This window comes from Sceloporus occidentalis, unplaced genomic scaffold, assembly GCF_023333645.1.
Source record: "Sceloporus occidentalis isolate IW3139 unplaced genomic scaffold, rSceOcc1.0.p SCAF_53, whole genome shotgun sequence".
Taxonomy (NCBI): Eukaryota; Metazoa; Chordata; class Lepidosauria; order Squamata; family Phrynosomatidae; genus Sceloporus; species Sceloporus occidentalis.
In genome coordinates this window covers 4534457-4552109 of record NW_028317033.1, presented here as the reverse complement: position 1 = coordinate 4552109, position 17653 = coordinate 4534457, and the positions used below count along the sequence as shown (strand labels likewise).

Here is a 17653-nt window from a genome sequence, read left to right as displayed (position 1 = left end):
TGCAGGAAGTCACTATACTTACGAGAAAATAAATCCTAGTCAACACTAATATATCTACCAAAACATTTCCTTATTCAGTTTAGCTCAAAATATAGCTGTATACTAACTAGAAAGTGCTGTTCAAAACAATTTATTTGTATTGCATTCTATAACCCCCAAAAATATAAGAACTTGATGGTAGTAAAATGGGGAAATGCAGCCTTTACAAGGGCAATGCCAATTGTTATAGCATCTCTTAGAAGACTGAAGCATGGTGCCCTGTGTGAGATACTACAGAGGCTTGGTGGGATCAGGTTCACCCACCTCAGACTGGTGGTAACCTGGGCAGGTGTCAAAGACCACAGCTGATATTTGGACCGAGAAGCCTTAGAAGGTGTAACTGCACGTAACTCATTCAGCTTTTGTGTTTGATATTGGTCATCTTTTGGTTACATGCGTTACCATGGGGCTAGGCTGTGGGAACAGAGTGGAGGTTCTTCTTTAAATTTAATGTGGATCCATGAATGTTTATCTTGCCATTTGCAATCTTCACAACAGGAGACAGAAAAGATAATTGCCGAACTGAATGAGACATGGGAAGAGAAGCTGCGCAGGACAGAGGCTATCCGAATGGACAGGTAGACGCTTAGAAAGAATGGGGATCGGGAATAACATAACTTAATCGAAAAAGAGAGAATTGGTAGCAAATACCAAGGGGGATTTTTCAGGGGTAGTGATTGAGTAACAAGAGAAAGCAATTTCAATGACAAAATAGAAAAGAGTGTTATTTAGACATCTAAAGACAAATACCTTAAATAAAGGAGGCATTAAAATGTTCAAAGTTCACCAAAGGTAAGGGAGAGAATAAATAAGTAAAGTGTCTGCATGTGGCATGTAGTGAGGGCTATTGAAGCATATACTGTAAAATGTACACAATAGCATCGGGTTTTGGTGACATCTAAAACTAAATGAATAATCATAAATAATCAATAGGAAGCGGGGGTTGCAGCACAGCTATTACTGACATGAGAGCTCCATGGAGCGGAATAAATTGCAGTTAAAAATTAAAGATTGAATACTTAATGAAGAGCAGCAAAGCAAACATCTGAAGTAGTATCAAAACATAGCTTTTAAGAAAAAAACCTTTCCAAAGTGTTATAAGATGTGAGAATGGAAGCATGAGCTAGAGGTGCGGGCTGTGACGTGTGTGCGGCTGCAGAACATCTTTATTCAAGATGTATTTTCTTATAAATGCAGAGAAGCGTTGCTGGCAGAGATGGGCGTTGCTATGAGAGAAGACGGAGGAACCCTGGGGGTCTTTTCGCCTAAGAAGGTAATGTGTCAGATGGACCGTCATGGAAGTCACTGTTTTCTTGGATTTCTGGGATTTTTATTTTGGTAGAATACAGCTTTAGGGTAAGCTTTAGTGTTGTTTTCTCAAGTAACGAATTATGCACTTTTATGGTGGTCTTGGTAAAACTTGCACACTGGAAACAAAAACTGTCCCTGAACAGGCCCTATAATTGTGTTAATTGTACCATTGGTGGAAATATGACAGGTTCGTAGAGAATATTAGTCAATATGGTGCATTTAAGTGAACACAACCCAAAATAGTATTGCATAGACTATTATTGATCTTATTTTATGAGATCTGAAACCAAAGATTTCCACCCCTTCAAGGCGAATAATGGCTGTAGTATAAAAGAGAAGGTAAATGCCTTTAGAGAAACCTTGTGGACACAATTGACCAAAGGTGGCAGACACAATTGCTCTACAATAAATTGACTTTTCATAAGATTTTTCATGACTCTGCCCAGGAAAGAACTTATGCTAAGCATATTTAAGTAGTCTCCCAAAATCTTACGACATTAGACTGTTTTAAAATGTACATTTCTACAAAACCTACCTGCTGTTGGCTAAAGTAAAGATATCGACTAAATCAGCATGTGAAATACAATAAACACTTTTTTACACACGGAAACACATTTTTTGGTCCCTTCCCTTTTTGTGTTTGTCTTGAGTTTTTTTTGTTGTTTTTCCATCTCCCTTACAAACCAACCATTGGATAAGCAGCTCATCCCCCCATCCCGGGAACTCTGCTCAGAGCTTGTTGGCGTTTATTCCCCCAAAGAGGTTGGTGCGGTGTGCAGTCTGCCTTTCTTCACTCTCCCTTCCTTCTTTCTTCTTCAGTGGATGAACCTGAACTTTGAGTCCTGCTATATTAGTGGGCATGATTCTGTTCATGGACTTAGTATATATCGGCGTAGATTACTGCAAAACACAGAAATGAGTGGTGTAACAGATAACGCCTTTACAGCATTACATAATAAAAGCCCTGCGGTGTTTTTTTTAGGCAACCAGCTAAAAAAATTTACTTACTGTTGGACAATTGATGTTATTACGTACCTAAACCTGTCCGTGACCAAAGTAAAGACAAAATCACAGCTTCTCTCTATTTTAAACGTGTATACATATATGCACAGTATACATACAGCAGTGCGTGCTGTAGGCTCTGTGTTCTTGAAATGATGGCGAAGACCCTGCCCTGTTAAACATGAGTTTTATACCCCTTTACATTATCAGTTAATGTATAGATTCTATCATATATGGGCAATCAATTTTATTAGTCTATTCATATAACATTCTAGCATTCCAGAAAAGACCCTCTAATAGTTTTTTCACATGATCAGATACACATGTTCCTATCACTCGTGTTTCATTCAGGCCTAATGTGAATATATGTATAGGGAACAAAGAAAACATGGATTTCTTACACATACTTCCTTCTGCAATCCATTTCTATAGTGAGAGTCTCAGCCCTGTCCACATAGTTGCCATTTATTATCTTTCCAAGCCCACAGATTGATGGGTTCTTTGGTAGAATGTGCATGCCTTATATTTATAACCATTCTATGTTCATTTTGTCCCTGTAATTTAATGTTCTTATCCTTCAACATGTTCCTGTCTTTCTAAGTAATGTTACTTTCCAGCCAAAATACAATGCTCAACTTATCTCGTCATACTTTTTACACAAATAACGGTAAAAAACACTTTTGTATAATCTTTGTTTTTGGTTCTGCATAATCCTTTAGGCGTCAGAATTATTTGTTTTGTACCTCTCGGCCCTGCTGGGCAGCATAGTTAAGTAATATCTTCTACAAACAAATTGAACATAGACCACGCTTCTGGTTGCATCAGGTGAGAGCAATTGTGCTGGGGGCTAAAATGGGGTACTTATAAATGACTTTGCTTTCAGACTCCTCACCTGGTGAATCTCAATGAAGACCCCCTGATGTCTGAGTGTCTTCTATACTACATCAAGGACGGCATCACCAGGTAATACATGCTTATAATCTTTTTAAACCCTAGATTAAATCAGTATTGAGAGGAAACTAATCTGACAATTTTTGTGTGCAAAGGAGCATTATGGAGTGCACTGTTTCAGAGAAAAGGCATATGAAGAACAAATTATCTAATTTACAATTTATTAGGTGTTATGTCAAAAGTGGAATTCAAGCCGCAGAGTTGTGGAGGTGGAGGAATCAGATGGAATATTATATTTATGGCTATGGCGATTACCCCGATTTTAACATTTTGAGGTTGACTTGCTCTTTGTACACAATTGTCTATTGTATGGAATAATGAGGGATCGGAGGTGTAGACTGGTGGACATTAATCCGGTGAGAAATAAAAACTGTGAAGGAAGGAATAGGAAATGCAATGGTTTGCAGCCTAGCCAGTTTATGAAGAACAGTGTCATATTAGGAGACTTCAGGCTTCCAGCATTATCCATATGTCTCTATTTACCCCTCTTCTGTTATTCTTGTGAACAGGGTAGGACGTGAGGACATAGAGAGAAGACAGGATATTGTACTGAGCGGACACTTCATCCGGGATGAGCACTGTATTTTCCGGAGCCACGCCAAGGGCTGCGGATCAGGTACTAAAGCAGGATAGCCATTTTAGCCATGCTATGAAAAGTGTGTCTCTTATAAATATCTCCACATTTAGAGTTAGAATGTGCCAGAAAGATGGATAAGTGTATACATTTATACTGAAGCAATGGTCTCTCCTCATTCAGTGGTGGTGATGCTTGAGCCCTGTGAAGGAGCTGACACATATGTGAATGGCAAGAAACTGACAGAGCCGTGTATACTACGATCTGGTGAGATATCGTTTTCTGTTATCAATAAACTTCATATGTAGAAGCTCAGCCTGGGATTTGTCAAAGGTTTACTAGTCAATCATAAAGCGCCTGAGCAGAAGAATGACAGTCGCCATAATGACACGTTCATAATACTTGGTTGCCTTATGCAAATCATCACTGGCCAGAGTGCTTTAAGCCAAATAGAAATGTCAAGGTAACATACTTGAAATACTATGGCAGAATGAAAGTCTAAGCCTTGAATATTGAAGGAGCTGGTTCGAGACCGCATTCCCATGTGAGTTTGCCCATTAGGCCTGACACGCCTAAGTTGAGACTGAACCTTGCATTGGTATTTTATATCCGACCGGATGTCTGGGATAGTTTTTATTTTCAGAGATAGCCATCATTTTAAAGCATTCTACATTTAACTCACAATCCCCTTAGGATGCTCCATAAGCATCAGCGCCATGCTGCAACCCTACAAACAAAAAGCCTATTTTTGGTGCCACCTTAAAGAAGCACTGCATTTATTCATGGATCTTTGTCTCTAACCTCCTGCTTTCAGTAACATAACAGTGGGTTTGAGTCAGCCATCCTCGGTGTGCATTTAACGCTCTGTTTAATGCTTGTGACATTCAGGAAATCGCATAATCATGGGAAAGAGCCACGTGTTTCGTTTTACCCACCCTGAGCAAGCGCGTCAGGAGAGGGAGCGCACACCCTGTGCGGAGACGCCTGTAGAGCCCGTGGACTGGGCGTTCGCTCAACGCGAGCTGCTTGAGAAGCAGGGAATTGACATGAAACAGGAGATGGAACAGAGGTGATTGTGTATTTCTTACTAAGAGCCAAACACTATGGCAAATACTGTATTGCCAAAAAGGGCTTAAATCTTGCCCTAAAAACAGGGCTGTTGAGTAACAAAACCCTTCACTGAAATAATACCGTACCTTAATTGTATTATTTTTTTCTCATTCATGGGTTTTGCCATGAACGGAGGCAACGGTTGCTGTGGAAAAACAGCTTTATATTTATTATTAGACCATACAGTAGCTGCCCATATGTGTTGTTAAAAATGTACACAATGGCCCTGAAACCAATTATTTTCTATTTTTTTTATAAATGCAAATATATATATTTTAAAAAATAACCAACTTCTATTCATTAAAATGATCTATCTTCTTTTGTAGGGAATGTGCCTCCTTTGGCCAGTAAGGTTAAACTTTATTTTTAAAGACATTTTATTACAATTAACATTACAATGAATGCAGTAGAATTTATTGCATTCAGGAAACGAGTTTGGGGGCAAACTCAATAGCCGTATTTTCTCACTGTCCAGGCTTCAAGAATTAGAAGATCAGTACCGAAAGGAACGTGAAGAGGCAAATTATCTTCTAGAGCAACAGAGACTGGTAAGGCGGCATGATGAGCTGGGATTAATGTTAATTGTGCATAGGGAGAGGAGCAACTCGTCTTCCCATGAACATGTCCTGCTGCTGACCTGAAATAATAATGCCGGAAACAATATATATATATATTTGTGTAAGATAGATAATAATTCTGAGCAGCATTAACTGTTGCTTTATATGACAGGACTATGAAAGACGACTGGAAGCTCTACAGAAACAAATGGATTCTAGATATTTCACTGAAGTGAATGAGGAGGAGGAAGAACCTGAGGATGAAGGTAATGGAGCACAAACATTTGCATGTTGTAATTGGACTGAATTTTAAACTTTTGATTAGATAAATACTCCATAGACGAAACAAAAAGTACTTGTTCTGAACTAACAGAAGTCAGGTCATGATATTGTGCAGTTCTTAGTTTACTGTCATATTATAGACAATAAACACCTATATTTCCTAAGTTTCCAAGACTCTCTAATGTTGGTTGTCAAAGTGGCCTCAGGATTCAACCTTGTATCTTGGTCATCAGCAAGCAAAACCTTTATTATTCAATAAAACCTAGTGTATATATTTTACCGCCGAGAATTTGATGAAGGAAAGCAAAGTGCTGATCAGTGACTGATCAGCACCATCCCTCTAAACAGAAGAGACATATTATCCCCGCTGAGATTGATAAATGGGACCTGGAGCTTTGTGTAGGTCCCAATTTTCCATAGTGACAAGAGAAATAAAGGTGCCTTCATGTCATAGCTAAATATGCTTGCAAGTAGATATTATAGAATCAGTCTTATAATAGTGGGTGTATAATAGTTACACATTGGGAGATACAACAGTAACGTTTAGTGGCTAATACTATTCGAGAATACTGAATGCGAGAATAATAGCTATATCTCTCCTAACTTTGTTCTGTTACAGTCCAGTGGACAGAACAGGAGTATGACCTGGCTCTCTGGGCTTTTCGGAAGTGGAAGTGGTACCAGTTTACTTCCTTACGTGACCAGCTCTGGGGCAATGCCATCTTTTTGAAGGAGGCTAATGCAATCAGTGTGGAGTTGAAGAAGAAGGTATTCGTTATAGACACTATTGCTTGCTATGAGTCAAAGTTAGGCTTTAAAATTCTCCAAAAAAATCTGAGGATACTTAAACTTTCAACAAAGATTTACAAATAGTGTTTTTGTAATTTCACTTAGCATTCATTCCATATGATGTTTAGCAACATGCCCCAAGTAGCTTAATACCTTACATGCATTTACATACCTTGCAGGGTCTCTGCTACTTTGCCCGATGCCTCTCACAGACGTTAATACCTGAAAGTCTGTTCAGGAATCCTAATTTCACAGGTTTATCAATTCAAAAAATCCAATCTGGTCACAATTGTAAAAACAATAGGTTAGTTTAACAAGGAGGACAGTACGGATCCATTGCTGTGTTCCTGATCCCTTCATACCTTTGTCCTTTGAAGTGGAATTATGAAATTGAGGCTAAAGGCCTGGACATCCAGCTTGTTGCAGAACTGGAGTTGGAGCATTGGCCTGCCCTTCTGTCCAAATGCTCACCCCCAGGGACCCATACAAAAGCATTTACACATCACTCATGCACAAAATTCATACAAAAATCTCCTTTCAACTGTTCTGTCACTGGTAAAACATGTGTCTGATGTTTTCTTTACCGTCTTAATCTTATTTAGGTTTGTAGACTTCAGTGTAATATAGAACTTGGAGGAATATAGGGTAGTTTGACAGATTATTGTATTTGTGCTGCTCATGTCCTACACTGAAGACTCTGCTCCTATACTGACCAGTAGATGTGTGCATTTGGATTCATACCAATTGCAAATTTACAGAATTTTAGTAAATTCAGCGATTCGTACGAAGCCCTGGAAAAGACTCAAAAGGCTCAGAATTTTTGTCCGAATTTTTTGGGTCCTCATTCACTCACTCTCTCTCTCTCACACTTAAATTCGCTTTCACTCTCTCTCTCTCTGAATGCTTCCCTACCTTCTCTGTTGACCCCTTCTGCGAACCATTTCCACTTCCACATCTTCTTCTTCATCTTCTTTATTCTATGTTCTCCATTCTATTTCTCTTCTCCATTCTATCTTCAATCCTTAATCTGGTATCTTCTGGCGGCGCTGAGGTGATGTCCTTCCCAATCCTCCAGTCTGGAGGATTGGGAAGGACGTGCCAACTGAGGGCAATATGGAGGCGCTTGTGATGGAAAAGTCACTGCAAGCGCCACCGTATTGCCCTCAGTTCACTGCAGCACCACTTTTTTGGCGGAAGTTGCTGGGTTATGTCCGTGGAGATAAATAACCAGATTAAGGATAGAAGATAGAACAGAGAAGGGAGACGATAGAAGAAAGACGATGAAGAAGAAGACTAATCTCCATCTACGTTGAGTTGACATTAGAGTTGTGATCACTATATATCCATCATGCTTAGATTTATTTTCTCGTACCACCTAACAATATCCTATTTGGTCACAAACATATCTATGAATCTGCCTCACTAGTGATTCTTATATTCTCAGGTGCAGTTCCAGTTTGTTCTGCTGACAGATACTCTGTACTCACCTCTCCCTCCTGACCTGCTTCCTCCTGATGCTCACTCTGAACGTGAAAAACGACCCTTCCCAAGGACGATCGTGGCTGTTGAAGTTCAAGATCAAAAAAATGGTGCAACCCATTATTGGACCTTGGAAAAACTGAGGTGAGCACAGAAGAGTATTGGCTCAGTCCTGAGGGGGTCATACTTTGCCCCACCTGAGTATTGCTTGTCTTCTCAAATGTGTTTTCAGTAATATTCAAGGTGTCCCTGTTGGCCATTCTTGAATATTTAAGAGTCTCACACACTCTTCTTTATTACTGAGGGTGTTTTTAAACTATCGATTAATGCTGTATCCGCGTAACCCAGGTCCATAAAAGTTTGCACACCGGTTTCATTGCCCATGGGCTGTCTGCCTAGCTGAGCTTTCCTGCAGCCATTGGGGTGTTAAGCCTTGTGGCCCCCCTTGTACTCCTCTTACAGCCATGATCCCATTCTGATAAGTTATTCTGCAGCTTATTGTCATCTCTTCCCAACCTGCGTGCAGACAGCGCCTGGATATGATGCGGGAGATGTATGACCGAGCCGCTGAGCTTCCGTCTGGTCTGACGGAAGACTGTGACAATGTGGTGACTGGAGGAGATCCTTTCTACGACCGCTTTCCTTGGTTCCGCCTGGTGGGCAGGTAAGACCAGTTTCTTGGGACATTAGCCTAAACCAGCCAAAAACCTAGACGCTAGGGCCTTGAAGCTGGTACTCAAAGTCTGTCAAAGATAGCAAGCACAGATCTTGGAAGTTAAATCCAGTTATTACTTAGGCTTAATCACCTACTAGTTGGGTTCTTTTTTGTCAAATGCGCTGAGCATTGAGGTACAGCTTTGTAAATCGCTCTGTTCATCAACTCTAAATTGAAAGGTTTCATGAGAAAAAGAGCACAGATAGCACGAGGTTCTAGTTTGTGTTTGTCTAGTATGTTTCTCCCCATGGTCTACAAGCACTTGTGGTTCTGCGGTAATTTTGGTGGTCAAAGAGTCCGTGACTTTTCACTGGTTCTAGGTTAATATTCAATAACAATGCCAGAAAATATCTCCAAGTACTGCCATTCACTATACTCCTGGTCCATGTCCATTGTGTATCGCTAAACAGCTAGAAGCCTGCATGTTCCAACTGCACCTATCACAACCAGGGGCGGGCTGGGCCGGGGGGCAATTGCCCCCCAGGCCGCCCTAAATCCGGGCCGGTGGGCCGGACGGACTACCAGCAGACGAGCATTCAATGCGGCTGCGGCAGCAAAGTTAAAAACTAAGCGGCCGCGAGCAGGATTGAATGCGGCCGTCATGCGTACCTGGCGGGGGGGGGAGGGGGCGGTCCGCCCCGGCTGCCGCTCATCTGAGGGATGCCACCATGCCGGCACGCCTTCAGAAACAATGCGCGCGGCAACTGTGGCTGTGCGCCGGGACTTGATGTCAAATCCCGGCGCACAACACTGAAGCCACGCCCACCGTCTTCCGCGCTCAGTGCACCGGAAGGACAGGAAGAAGAAGAGGAAGAGGAGGAAAAGTGAGAGTGAAAGAAGAAAAGGTAGGAGAGAGTGGATTAGTAAGTGTGTGAGAGTGATGGGTGTTATGCTGAATGTAAGTGTGTGAGAGTGATGGGTGTTATGCTGAATGTAAGTGTGTGAGAGTGATGGGTGTTATGCTGAATGTAAGTGTGTGAGAGTGATGGGTGTTATGCTGAATGTAAGTGTGTGAGAGTGATGGGTGTTATGCTGAGTGTGAGTGTGTGAGAGTGATGGGTGTTATGCTGAATGTGAGTGTGTGAGAGTGATGGGTGTTATGCTGAATGTAAGTGTGTAAGAGTGATGGGTGTTATGCTGAATGTAAGTGTGTGAGAGTGATGGGTGTTATGCTGAATGTAAGTGTGTGAGAGTGATGGGTGTTATGCTGAATGTTTGTGAATGAGGGTTTCAGATAGCATGGATGTGTAAGTGTTGGGGGATAGCTTGGCATAGGGAGTCCGTAATCACATCCCTTTCATGCCCAGATTCCAGCATGTAGTGGCTGCCTAGGCATGATAGGAGTGTGATTGCTGTTTTAAATAATTTTTTGGTCCAACTTCGGTGTGTTAACACTTTTATTGGACAGAATAATTCAATGACAGTATTAATATATATATATATATAATTGCAAACAGCAATCACACTCCTATCATGCTAAGTCAGCCAGCACATGCTAGAACCTGGGCTTGATAGGATTGTGATTGTTGTTATATATATGTGTATATATATATATATATATATATATATATATATATATATATATATATATATATATATGTTAATATTGTTGTTGATTTTTTTGTCTAATTTTGGTGTTACTTTTAATAAAGTATTTTAAAGTTTTTTTTTTGTTTTTTTTTTCAGTTTTGGCCAAGTGAATGCTGAATTTTTAGTTTCAGTCCAGAATTTTCATTTTGGTGCATCCCTACTATATACTATGCCAGTCACTAAAGTGGTAAGCCTACACCACATCAATGTTTGGCTTAGTATATAGTGATAGGGGTTGTCAGTGTCTGGCTCAATGTATAGGCACACATTGACGGTGGTACCGCGTAATCCCTAAGTATATAATGATAACAGTTATGCTGTACCCCTGTCAATGTTTGCCTAACCATAGAAACTATGCAGTTTTAAAGTGTGTTTGTGTGTGGGGGGGGTGCCACATACAGGGTCTGCCACAGGTGCCAAATACTCTAGGTACGCCCCTGCATCGTGCGGCTGTCAGACCCAACAGCCATGCCTCAGCTCCTCTTCCCACGTCTTAAAAGGGGTGTGATGAAGAGCTGAGGCATGCGGTGCGTGCACGCCGGCCACTTTAATTTCATTAGGCGCTGGTGGAGTGACTGCCGCACGACGGCCACTTTCAATGTCGCTCGCAGCCGCTTTGATGGTGCAATGGGCCAGTTGACTAGACTCACCCCCCAGGCCTTAGGCTGCCAGCCCTCCCCTGATCACAACTAATATAAAGATGACGGAGGGTGCGAGGAGAGAAAATAAGCAGCAGGGCTGCAAATTTATTGCACAGAACTCTTCACTGCATGGTTACCCTACTTTTGGAGAGGGTTAACACTCTTGAGTATTTAGATCCTCTAGCTTGGAGAACCCTGTCTGTAGGGTATACAGACTGCACAAGAACATTGTCCATGTTTCTTTGTTTACTCTTTTGTAGTTCTTCTCCCATTGTTTGACTTTTCTATTTATGTTCCTCGCTTTGTATTTTTCCATTCAAACCTCTCAATTTTTCAAATCCTTTGTGTTTTCCTCACATTTCTTTTAACGTTTCTTCTGCCCATTCCCTGAATCCTATGGGTTTTCCGGGCCCTGGTGTGGATTAACCAGTTCTGTCTTGTACTAACTACCCACCTCCCCCTTTCTGATCTCAGCTCTCCCCTATTCACCACATGCATGAGTGAGAGCATGGCCGAAATAACCCCCTCCCCTACCCTCTCGAGCCCTGGCTCCGAGGGCCCAGAGCCGGCCTCACAACTTGAAGAGGAGGAGGGTTTGGATTATGAGGAGGAAGAGGATGATGGATCCCGGGAGAATCCCTGCTGCGCTGTCAGATCCGACCCGTTTCACGACCGCTCCCCTCTGTTCAGTGTAGTGGGAAGGTTCGTCAGGTCTGCCCAGAGCATGCTGGGAAGCAACCAGCTCTTTCAGGAGAATGTGTGTCCCTGGAATTATATTAGCATTACTAGTGTGCGCTGTAGCCGTATTTACACATCTGAATTATAGGATGGCCAGAAATGTACATATATATATATATATATATATATATATATATATACAATGAAGGCCTTCATTTCTTAGTTAACCCACTTAATTTTATTAATGATCAGCTATAAAAAAATATTTTAGATTATATATCTGCATTAACATTTGCCTTCCATTCACAAAAATAAAATACAAGCTCAATTCAACACTGCATTTATGTTAATGTGTAAATTACATTGAAATAGATCAGCAGACCATGCATGATTAAAACATAATGTGTGAATTAGGTCACCAAGCAGGTTTACAAACAAGAAGAGATTATATGCCGTGGGATGCATGGATGAGAGGGCATCTGAAGCTAAAGGTGAAAACTATTATTGTTAACTTTAATTATTAATTAACCCCCTTAAGGAACCAACAGACTGATGGGCAGGGTTCCATAGAAAAGTAGGCTGTCAAGTTTGGAATATGCTCTCTAAGGCTCAGATAGTAATAAAGAAATAGACCATCATCAGCCATGTTGCTTTCTTCTGTAGAACAAAGTGACATTTCACCAGTTTTCATTTCCTTATAATTATTAAGTGGACTTGTCACCTTCACAACTCATAGCTTCATTACAATAAATAATAATAAATCGACTACAGAAGTTTCATTTAAGTTTAAGGCAAGCCGACTGTGTAATGAAGCAAAGGTTGTATATCACGAGAGCTATCGGTAGCAGAAAGTCTTGGTCGGTCACTAAAGTAAACCTATAGTAAATGCATGTTGAACAAGTGAAAGCATGACAACTCATTTATCCACAGAAATGTTACAAAAGTAATTCAGCTCTGTGGGGTTTACTTGACCTCCATTTAATGAAATAGACCCGCCATATTCAACCATCTGAACTAAGGCCAACTCATCTAATAGACTTGAGGATGAGCTTGACTTAAGTGAAGTTGAATTAGATTGGAGACTCACAGTATCCACTATTTGACTGTGACAAGTTGGTGTTAGCTTAGTTTATTGCTGTTGGGTGGTTGTCAGTTAAGCCACATTAGCTCTGTAATACAAATGATAATTCAGCCCGGGTCTCCAGCGTCAGGAATCAGAAAAAAGAGGTCCTTGTTTATTCAGCATGGAGGGGAATCAAAACCAATATATTGTGTACCAATATAAATAATATGATGCAATAATTTTTCCTGGAACACACCATATAGCTCATATATTTTAAAATACTTCACCAGTACTTTAATTTGTATTCTGTAGCTCCAAGAAAAGAAATACGGAACAAAAAAATAGAATTTTAATATAATATAATTACTTACTCTCCATATGAATTTTCTGATCAAAGTACAGAAGCCTGTTGAAGAATGAGTAGTTTCCTTTCACACCAATGAAGCCCATGTCCTCTTAAAACTGCAGTTATCCGGAGACACTAGCTTGTAACATGAAATAAACAAAGGTTTCCATATGGAATAATGTTAGCTCTTGTGTCCACAATATTAAGCGGTATTTAATTAGCACGCCTAGATTTAACCGGTGTTTCCTATGAACTGTACAGTTCAGCAGAATGAAAATAACGGCTGCATTTTCTGGTGGTACACGTGGAGCCTCCCTCTCTGTACACCGTGCAGTAGAACGAAAGAGCTGGCTTCTTCTCGTATCTCTCTGTTTCTCTCTGCCTTGCTCTATTTTCATTTGGTTTGTTTCAGGTTTTGGCCGGCACACCCATACACCGTTTTGCTCTGCTGCTGGCCTCTTCCCCACACAGAACACGGGGGTCTAACCGGCCCTCCTCACTGCTTCCAACTCTGCTTCTCACTCTACCTTAGTAATCCATCCATCCCCTCCAATCACCCGTTTTCCTGCTGTTCAAAACAACCCCTCAGCTGCCTCTGGCTGCCCACCCCCAGTATGTTGTTTTTTTTGGCTTAGCAGCTCTTGTTGTGGTGTGAGCTGTACCCCTCCAACAAGTTAATTGCTGTTTGTCTTGACCACTTTTCTCTTGTTTCTCCTTACCCCGTTTCGTCCTTCTCTCTCACCAACTCATCTCTTCTCTTCTCTGATTCTGCCCTTAACTTTCAAATCCATCCCACGATTATTCATTGAAACCCGTGTTCCCTCTCCCTCCTTTAATTCTTCTCTCGATATTCTATTTTCTTTTTCCCCACCGTCTCCAATATTTTGTTTCATCCACACGTTTCACCTGTTTTCTTTCCTACATCTGTCTTTCTTTCTCTCCCCCTGTAACCTGTCTCCCCCTCCACAGGGCCTTTGTGTACCTGAGTAACTTGCTGTACTCTGTGCCGTTGGTTCACCGAGTCGCAATCGTCAGTGAGAAGGGAGAGGTGAAAGGATTTCTCAGAGTTGCTGTTCAAGCCATATCAGGTAATGTTAAGTTTCCATAGCTTGGGAAGCTTATCACACATACAACCTACTGTAAACATGATTGTCCTGGATGTTTAAATGGTTAATTCAATTGTAATGTCTTACTAGTGCTCCAAAACCCCCCACTTAAGTTATATATGTTTATTATTTGCATCTAATTCAGTATTAAAGGGACACTGTTGTGTCCCATACAGCCCCACCACTGAATAATGTATTTTAAAATACTTCAGTACTTTAATTTGCATTCCGTAGCTCCAAGAAAAGAAATAAAGACTATACTTGCCTTTAGGAGAAGCTGCCCACTCTGTGCTAGGAAAATTAGATTTTTATCCTGTTCCAGTATTTTGCTTTGTATACAAGTTTGCTACTCTTTGAAGATGAGTGGACATGAGATAACTTTGTATTTTATGATATGATGCCTGCCTTACTGCGTACTTATGTGTATGGCCATTGTTAGATCAACTATGGACAATAATATAATGTATGCACTGGTAATGTACGTGGATATTATTTATTGATTTATTGTTCATCCACATCACATCACTGGTTTATCTCTTTCTTGCATTGCTTAATGTAGCTCAGATGTTAAGCCTGTGCCGTTACGGTCTGCATTTATGTGTGACGTTAGTGGGTAGTGATTGAATAATAGTTTTTTTTCTTAGCTGACGAGGAAGCACCTGATTATGGGTCTGGGGTTCGCCAGTCTGGAACAGCCAAAATCTCCTTTGATGACCAACACTTCCAGAAGGTAAGGAACACATTCAAATACCAGAATACTATCTGCTGGATTCTGCAGAATCCCCCATATGCATTTGCCCCCTTCCCCCACAAGATATGTATACCAGCCCACCTTGGGCAAATGCATAGAAAGCCCTCTCACTGATTTCTTTGCCACTGATTAGCTGCAGCTCCTGCATAAGGTAAGTTATTTGTTCTTTAACACTTTTTGAAGAATGCAGATTAAAATACTCAAATTATTTTAAAATGCATTATTTATTAGGCTAGCTCCATAGATACCTTTTAATGACCAAGGAAAGAAAATTAGAAATATTGGTGGGTGTTTTCGAACTTCATTGTACGACCAAACGTATGTGGACACCTGACCATCACATCGATGTCACATCACATCGATGTGGACTTTCCAGAACCATGGGCATTAATATGGAGTTGGCCTTCCCTTTGGGGCTATGATAGCCCCCACTCTTCTGGGAAGGCTTTCCAGCATGCCGGCATGCTTTTGGTCATATAATATACTTTTTATTCAGCAAATGGCTGGTGTGGTTGCACCAATGTATACATTTTCTACAAAAGGCCATCAAGCTAAAAAGTGGACACACGCCATAAAAAGTTGTGCGTCATACGTATAAATGTTAGTCGGGTTTTAGGTTGGCTATCCATGGGGAATAACTCATAGTATTCCTCTTGTGGATTTTTGACACCCTTAGCATCTCTGCATCTCTACAATTTTCTTTTGTATATTGTTCCCCCACATGGAATAACAGTTCCAGGCTGAATCCTGCCAAGGAATGACCCGCTCGGGCACCTCACAGGAGGAGCTTCGCATTGTAGAGGGAGGACAGGGGCAAAATCCGGACAGCGGCCCCTCCGCTGATGAGGTCAACAATAACACCTGTGCAGGTGAATACCCGGGTGGACTATGTGAGTGACTCACCAACCTCTTTACATTCCAGCTAATGAATGGGAAATGTGGCTTATTCACTAAAGTTAGAGTTTGCAGGTAACAGAGCCGGTTGTACAAATTAGTTTACAGACTTCTTGGCGCCAACTCCAGTGAGCTACTTCTGCAGAAAGGACTGAGCTTACTCTGTATAATTAATTAATAGTGAAGAGATTTCTTAAGTCAGCTCACCAATTCAACTATGCATGATGCAGGGCCAGTTCAGTTCTTCATGCAGGAGAAGCTCACTACAAGTTGGCCCATCATAGTGCATAATGAAGTCAGGGAGATACAATTCTGCAAACCCCTGCTTTAGTAAATATATAATAAGAGTGTTTGTTTATAAATAGTAAAAACACTAGTTTAAAATATGCTCAGCATGCTTGTTTTCACTTGAAACACGGTAATGTTTTTGTCTGTTGTGACTATATTTCCTACGTTGATTTTTTTTCTTCTGATATTGGGTATATCGGGTAACCAACTCCATGTTTTCTGGATGTGTGTACGAATTCAATTCTACTTTGGATGTGGTACAGTGTATTACATACCAGCATATTTAAGGGTTAATAATGTCCAATTCCTTAATTATTGCTTCACTTTAAATCCACTATTTGTATTGGATCTCGGGTAAACCATGTGTTATATAAACCAGTGTTTCTTTAAGTATCTGTCTTTAAGTCTCTAATGTCCCTACAAAATCCAGTCAGCTTTTTAACAGTCATTAAACACCTAGTGCCCAGGCCCTGCCAGAAGCACGCTCAAGGGTACCTGGACCACAGGCTGAGAAGAAATAATAAAGTGGGAAGCTACTAGGAATCAAATTGATAAGAAAATGGGATCAAGTGGTTAGCAAAGTGGCTGCGATAAATCGTATTGTCTCTGTAAGGACCCGAAACTTACTGACAGCAGTTCCTATTGTGATTCTTCAATCAGCATCTATGCATTCCACCCTCATGGACAGCCCGGTGAAGACTCCGCTTGATTTGTGTGATGGAGCAGGTCACCCACTGAAACTGGGCAGTATCTTCACGTTCAGGGTGACCGTGCTGCAGGCGTCCAGCATCCCTCCTGAGTACGCTGATATATTCTGCCAGTTCAAGTGAGTACTGACCATCAGCATCTGCAGAGAAGTAACCACATTCAGTCAGAAATGTAGACGTTTGTAATGGTGCCATCTAGAGAAGTTAAATCAATATACCTGCTGCCTTCTAGTTGAGATAAATCAGTATGCCAGACAAAATCCTTCACGAATAAATGTGAGATTTCATATTTACATTTCATATATTTATATTTTATGTTATCATACTTCATAAATACATGTAAAACAGTTCTTGTATTGCACTGCATATTAGACCTTTAAATGGGAGCAGCTTAGATTTTGGGTGGGTAGTTGAATCCATCCTCTTTTGTATGTATCTTGTATTAGGAGTCCAGCGATCTGTACCTTTTAGTTAAAGTGCTGAGATTTTGCAGGCCCCTTACACAAAACGTTATTGAGTGTTTGCTGCTGTCAGTTTGGGGATGGAGTCAACTACATTGTCTGTACTGAAATGTTTGATAACGCTTGACATCCTGCTTCTCTCTCCAAACCAGTTTCATCCATCGTCACGATGAGGCGTTTTCTACCGAACCATTGAAAAACACAGGCCGTGGACCACCCCTAGGATTCTACCATGTCCAAAATGTGAGTTACCTTTCACAAGACAGCAGTCATGCCAACATTTCACAATATGGATGGATTAAGGTGGGTTCTGCAACCT

The 17653-nt window shown here is 40.9% G+C and overlaps 1 protein-coding gene across 9 annotated transcripts in view; it reads left to right on the top strand.

The window, feature by feature from the left end:
* The window catches only part of LOC149288253 (kinesin-like protein KIF1A), a 44448-nt gene that overhangs the window by 10685 nt on the left and 16110 nt on the right, over positions 1–17653 (top strand). For 6 of the 9 annotated variants that reach the window (XM_089492060.1, XM_089492058.1, XM_089492056.1 and 3 more), the window contains exons 14-29: positions 538–617; positions 1237–1312; positions 3236–3315; positions 3813–3919; positions 4061–4144; positions 4766–4946; positions 5463–5535; positions 5717–5810; positions 6446–6594; positions 8060–8238; positions 8621–8758; positions 14097–14215; positions 14878–14963; positions 15718–15872; positions 16843–16992; positions 17487–17577. In XM_089492060.1, the coding sequence (XP_089348186.1) occupies positions 538–617; positions 1237–1312; positions 3236–3315; positions 3813–3919; positions 4061–4144; positions 4766–4946; positions 5463–5535; positions 5717–5810; positions 6446–6594; positions 8060–8238; positions 8621–8758; positions 14097–14215; positions 14878–14963; positions 15718–15872; positions 16843–16992; positions 17487–17577 (1842 nt within the window). Of the gene's footprint in view, positions 1–537; positions 618–1236; positions 1313–3235; positions 3316–3812; positions 3920–4060; positions 4145–4765; positions 4947–5462; positions 5536–5716; positions 5811–6445; positions 6595–8059; positions 8239–8620; positions 8759–11514; positions 11743–14096; positions 14216–14877; positions 14964–15717; positions 15873–16826; positions 16993–17486; positions 17578–17653 lie in introns of all 9 variants that reach the window. The other 3 variants (XM_089492052.1, XM_089492050.1, XM_089492059.1) reach the window with 3 other exon arrangements.